At 58.6% G+C, this 5,198-nt stretch overlaps 2 protein-coding genes across 2 annotated transcripts in view; both read right to left on the reverse strand.

Moving 5' to 3' along the window:
* The window catches only part of PNPLA6 (patatin-like phospholipase domain containing 6), a 40,489-nt gene extending 38,081 nt beyond the window's left edge, over positions 1 to 2,408 (reverse strand). The window contains exons 1-5 of the mRNA XM_011982057.1: positions 2,170 to 2,408; positions 1,506 to 1,658; positions 841 to 909; positions 398 to 485; positions 136 to 226 (exon numbers count right to left, since the gene is read on the reverse strand). Of these exons, the coding sequence (XP_011837447.1) occupies positions 136 to 226; positions 398 to 485; positions 841 to 867 (206 nt within the window). The 5' untranslated portion in view covers positions 868 to 909; positions 1,506 to 1,658; positions 2,170 to 2,408. The remainder of the gene's footprint in view (positions 1 to 135; positions 227 to 397; positions 486 to 840; positions 910 to 1,505; positions 1,659 to 2,169) is intronic.
* MCOLN1 (mucolipin 1) overlaps positions 2,403 to 5,198 on the reverse strand; it is a 12,723-nt gene continuing 9,927 nt past the window's right edge. The window contains exons 14-15 of the mRNA XM_011982058.1: positions 2,759 to 2,889; positions 2,403 to 2,653 (exon numbers count right to left, since the gene is read on the reverse strand). Coding sequence (XP_011837448.1) covers positions 2,617 to 2,653; positions 2,759 to 2,889 — 168 coding nt within the window. The 3' untranslated portion in view covers positions 2,403 to 2,616. The remainder of the gene's footprint in view (positions 2,654 to 2,758; positions 2,890 to 5,198) is intronic.

Raw genomic sequence — 5,198 nt, forward strand, 5'->3', positions numbered from 1 at the left:
CTAATTCAGACCCTGGGGGAGAGGCAGACGGATCCAGGGGGTCTCCATCAAGGAAGGAGCGGTGGTGGAGCCTAAGACGTGTAAATAGGGAAGGGGCGCGGCCTCTGTGTGGTCAGGGCAGACCCCAGGGGTCACGGACTCACCTTCCGCATAATCTTCCGGCCATAGAACAGCACTTTGTCCCTCTTCCGGAACCGATACCGGGGGCCATCCGGGGCTGGGGTTTCTGGGGATAGGTGGGGACAGGGGCACTCCGAGCTCTGGGCAGACTCCACCCTGCTAGAGCTGGGGTACCGCGAACAGACGCCAGCAAATCCCCATCTCTGCCGCCTCGGGACCCGGGCATTTGGGCTCCCCCACCACACAGCCTCCCAAGAGGGGCCCCTCGGGTGCTCACTTGGCACTCGCAGCCTCCGCACCACCAGGAGGATGAGCACGGCCGTGACCACCACCGCCACTCCTGCCCCGATCATCACGCCCAGCACCTGAGGGACAAACGGCACTGGCTGCGCACCGCAAATCCGTCCAGCCGAGACTTCCCCGGGCTCCGGGACGTCCTGGAACCCATCCCTCTCCCCCACCTTCGCCCCCGAGGAGTTAGTAGCCAGCCCGTGACTCGATGTCCCCATCTGCAGAATGGGCCAGTGCTGCTCCCTCCCCGGGGGCGCGACTCTTCCCTGAGGCCCGGCGGCCCGCAGTGCATGCCGGGAAACGTAGTTCCGCCCAAGCGGACGCAGCGTGTTCTCGCCAGATCATGTAATGCGCGCTGAGCACGCCGGAAGTTGTAGTCCCCGTGGCGCGCCACGCCCGCGCCTACCCGGTCCCCGCCCCACCCCTTACCATTCCAGTTTGCAGCGGAGCCTCCATCGGTTGATTCCAGCTGGACTGCCGATCTGGTAGCCCGTAGTCCTGGGAAATCAAGGAGTCGAAGGAACCCGTGCAAGTCGTCAATCTGGGCCCGCCCCTCCCCTGCCTCAAGCCCTGCCCCCAGCTTAAGCCCCGCCCCCGGGGGGGTGAAGCGTCTCCACCTGCCAGGGGCGCGGCTAGAGGGGCTCTGCGGGACTAAGGAATGGAGCAAACGGACCTCCCGGCCCAGGCCAGGAGGTGAGGCGAGTCCCCGGCTCCCTTCGCCTACGCGTAGGGCCTACCAGACGCTCCGCCCGTCCAACCCCACCCCGGGGCCAAAGGCCGACCTGGCACCGACTGTCAGCAGCCTGAAGGCAGGTCCCCGCTGGGCACGGTCCCCTGCACCTGGTGACTTCCTCCCGGGTCACTGCCCTCTGCGTTACTGATCAAGCCTGATCACCCGACCCTCCAGGCCGCACTCCCTACTCCGTCGAACACCGAATGCCCCACCCCAGGAAAACTGGGGCCCGCAAGCCGTGGGGTCCGGGGGTGGGGACCTAGATACCCAGCTCCCGACCCAAGCCCGCCCCCGGGAAGACCCAGGAGCTGGGAGGCACGGGACTACTGTCGGGGCATCCGCAAAGGCGTCTGATACCCACGTTTCAGAAGAGTCCTGGGATGCTTGGTGTGGTGTGGGCTTGCAAGGCGCTGCTGGTTTTTGCCAGAGATTTACTATCACGTAGTAGTGAAGTTATGGGGGCTCTATGGCACGGAGCATCACTGGGACTCCGGGACCGATGGTGGCGCCATTGCTGGGAGGCGTAACCAGAGACGCCGGAATTAGTGGGTGGGGATGGGGGGGTCACTGGAAAGTTACTGAGAGATTCTGAGGATTACAGTACTACTGCTGGGAAAACCAGGAGGTGGGTGGGCACATTCCTGGGGTGCTTATGAGAGCGGGCCTGGGGAGGGCGTGCGGGCTCCTTGGAAGTTACTGAGAGATGCTGGAACATTACTGGGATTTTTCTGGGAAGCTGAGGATGTTTCTGACACCGCTAGAGTATTAATGGGAATTCGGGGGCCGGGGGGTAGGAATCTCGGAGCCTGCGAGTCGTTACTTGGAAAATTCCTGGGTGGCCTGTCCTCTTTCACCCCAGGGCACACCTGGCTACCGGTGCAGAAACACCTGCCGGGACGTGGGGGGATGGGAACATCAGAAAGTCTAGAGTTAACAGAAATCGGAGGACAGATGTGGGAAAGCGGAGGCTCGCCAATGACCCTCGAAGGGACACCCCTGCGAGGCCAACGGAAACTCGGACTCACCCAGGGGCGGCAGCCGGGGTCCACTCCGTGCCAACACCGCTAGCGTTCCGCCCGATTCCGCAGGCGCGGTCCCTTTAAATTATTCACTACAAGGCGCACAGCGGTCCCGCCCCGCCCTCCCCCTCCCCACCCGCGCCACACTTGGAAGGCCGACTGAGGCCGCCATGCTGAGTGCGGCTGAATGAGGCCTTAAAGGGCCTCACACGGCTTAACGCAAGGACTGCTCCTCCCGCTAAAAATGAGAACGACACATTTATTTTCCCTTTTATTCAACACCCTCCCCACCCTGTCTCCCCGCCCCCAAAGGTCCGACACGAAAGGTCCAGGCCCTCCTCGGGCGCGACAGGGAGCCGATCCTTAAAAGCAAACCCTAAAAATAAATAAGCGGGGTGGGGGGCGGGGGTCTCCGCAGTCCAAGGCCTATGGTCCAATGGCAGTCAGGTCGAATCAATTCACCAGCAGCGAATGCTCCTCCGAGGGGTCCCTGGAGGAGGGAAGCAGGGATGAGGGGCGTCAGTTTTCTCTGGCTTGCTCCCCTTTCCCCAGTCCCTAACCCCCAATCTGAATGGGCCAGACTCGGGACTCGAACCTTCCGCAGCAGCAGAGAAGGCTGCAGGCTGAGCCGCTCCCGCGGCGGAACTTGCCAGAGGTGGGGCTGTCCTGGCACTGTGCGATGTAGGCCTGCAGCTCGCTCTCCTCTGCGCCTGCGCCGCCAGGATGCTGGGGAGAGAAGCTGGGAGGCTCAGCCTGAAAGTGGCTCCCCACCTCCAAGGCCCTTGAAGTCCGCCCTCCCCTCCAGCCATATCTGCATCGCTTCCCACCTCCAGGCCTTTGCACTTGCTGTGCCTGCTCCACCTGTTGTTCCATAGTTTGCTTGCACAGAGAGACCTTCCCTGACCCCTGAACGTGGACGCAAGCTGTGTCTTTGCCAGTCTGGTGCCCTCTGCTGTGGGTCCAGCAGCTGGAGACCTAGAGCCAGGGCTGACACGACCTCGGTGGTCAGAAACCATCTATTGAGAGAGCTGGATGCACACTAAGCACAGCCGTGGGAGCAGGACCTGAATCTGCCCACCAGAGTGGATGCCTGTGTGTGATGTCTATGTGCTAAGGCAAGACAGGAAGTAGCTCCAAGGGCCTGAGTGAATGTCTGTGGAACAGCTGAATCCATGCCTGGGAAAAGGGGGTGTACCCATCTGCTGGTGACATTGGATGTGGCAGGGGACCAGCCAAGGTTTCCTTCCTCTCACTCAGCCTCATGGAGGGACCATCTTTTCTCCAAGTTTTTTCAGGCTACTAGACCTTTGCTTTAGCTATTCCTTCCCCCTGGGTGCACTGCCCCTGGGCTCCCAACTCTTTGGTCTAGAGACGATGGAAGTGTTCAATATCTATGCTGTCCAATATGGCAGCCACCAGCCACACTGGCTTTTGAGGACTGGATACACGATGGTGCGAGTCAGGGACTGAATTTGCAATTGTGCTTCATTTGAATTAAAATTTTTTAAAAATTGTTTTGTTTTGTTTTTGAAGCAGAGTCTCGCTCTGTCGCCCAGGTTGGAGTGCAGTGACTTCATCTCGGCTCACTGCAACCTCTATGTTCCGGGTTCAGGCAATTCTACTGCCTCAACCTCGGGAGTAACTGGGATTACAGGTGCGTGCCACCACGTCCGGCTAATTTCTTGTATTTTTAGTAGAGATGGGGTTTTGCCATGTTGGCCAGGCTGGTCTCGAACTCCTGACCTCAGGTGATTCACCCACCTCTCGGCCTCCCAGAGGGCTGGGATTACAGGCGTGAGTCACCGTGCCCAGCGGGAATTAAAATCAAAATTTAAATAGCTGCATGGGGCTAGAGACTAGTGATGGATAGAACATTCGAGAAGCTCTCCTGGACCCACTCTCATACCAATCTAAAGCAGGAGTCCCTCTGTAACTTTCCACTCTTCCATCATACCTGTTACAAGTAGGTCATTGGTCATGGGATGTCTGTTCCTGTGCCATCCTTGCCCACAGGCCTCGGACAGATCATGCACACCTGATTTTCCTCGATGCCCAGAACCCAGCACAGATCTTGGCCCTTGGATATATTTGCTGAAAGAATCCTATCTACCTGCCACTTCCGCATCCTGCTGTGTCCCCTGACCCTTGCAGCTTGCAGGGAAACCACTGTTCCCAGCCACCCTACTAAACAGAGGACACAGGGGTTAGGAGCATGGCTTCTGGAATCAGACAGTCCTGGGTTGAGCCCATTTTTACTGCTTAGAAGCTAACCTGGGCCAGGCACGGTGGCTCACGCCTGTAATCCCAGCACTTTGGGAGGCTGAGGGGGGTGGATCACCTGAGGTCAGGAGTTTGAGACCAGCCTGGCCAATATGAAAAAACCCCATCTCTACTAAAAACACAAAAATTAGCCAGGCATGGTGGCGGGCGCCTGTGATCCCAGCTACTCAGGAGGCTGAGGCAGGAGAATCGCTTGAACCGGGGAGGCAGAGGTTGCAGTGAGCTGAGACTGCATCATTGCATTCCAGCCTGGGCAACAGAGTGAGACTCCATCTCAAAATAAATAAATACATAAAGAAGCTAATCTTGGGCGGGGTCAGAGGGAGTCAGGGGCATGGCTGGGGGCTGGGGTCAGGGTGGGGGTTTTAGAGGTCAGCCGTAGGAATGGGGCCAACTGAGGGTCACCATGTTAATAGCAAGGTCCCAGGGTCAATGACAAGGTCATTGAAACTCTTATGACTTAGCCGGGTGCAGTGGCTCATGCCTGTAATCCCAGCACCTTGGGAGGCCAAGGCAGGTGGATCACCTGAGGTCAGGAGCTCGAAACCAGCCTGGCCAACGTGGTGAAACCCCATCTCTAGTAAAGATACAAAAATTAGCCAGGTGTGGTGGCATGTGCAAGTAATCCCAGCTACTCAGGAGGCTAAGGCACGAGAATCGCTTGAACTCAGGAGGCAGGGTTGCAGGGAGCCGAGTTCATGCCACTGCACTCCAGCCTGGGCCACAGAGTAAGATTCCATTAAAAAAAAAAAAAA

Source organism: Mandrillus leucophaeus, unplaced genomic scaffold (assembly GCF_000951045.1).
Source record: "Mandrillus leucophaeus isolate KB7577 unplaced genomic scaffold, Mleu.le_1.0 Scaffold234, whole genome shotgun sequence".
In the NCBI taxonomy this organism is placed as follows: domain Eukaryota; kingdom Metazoa; phylum Chordata; class Mammalia; order Primates; family Cercopithecidae; genus Mandrillus; species Mandrillus leucophaeus.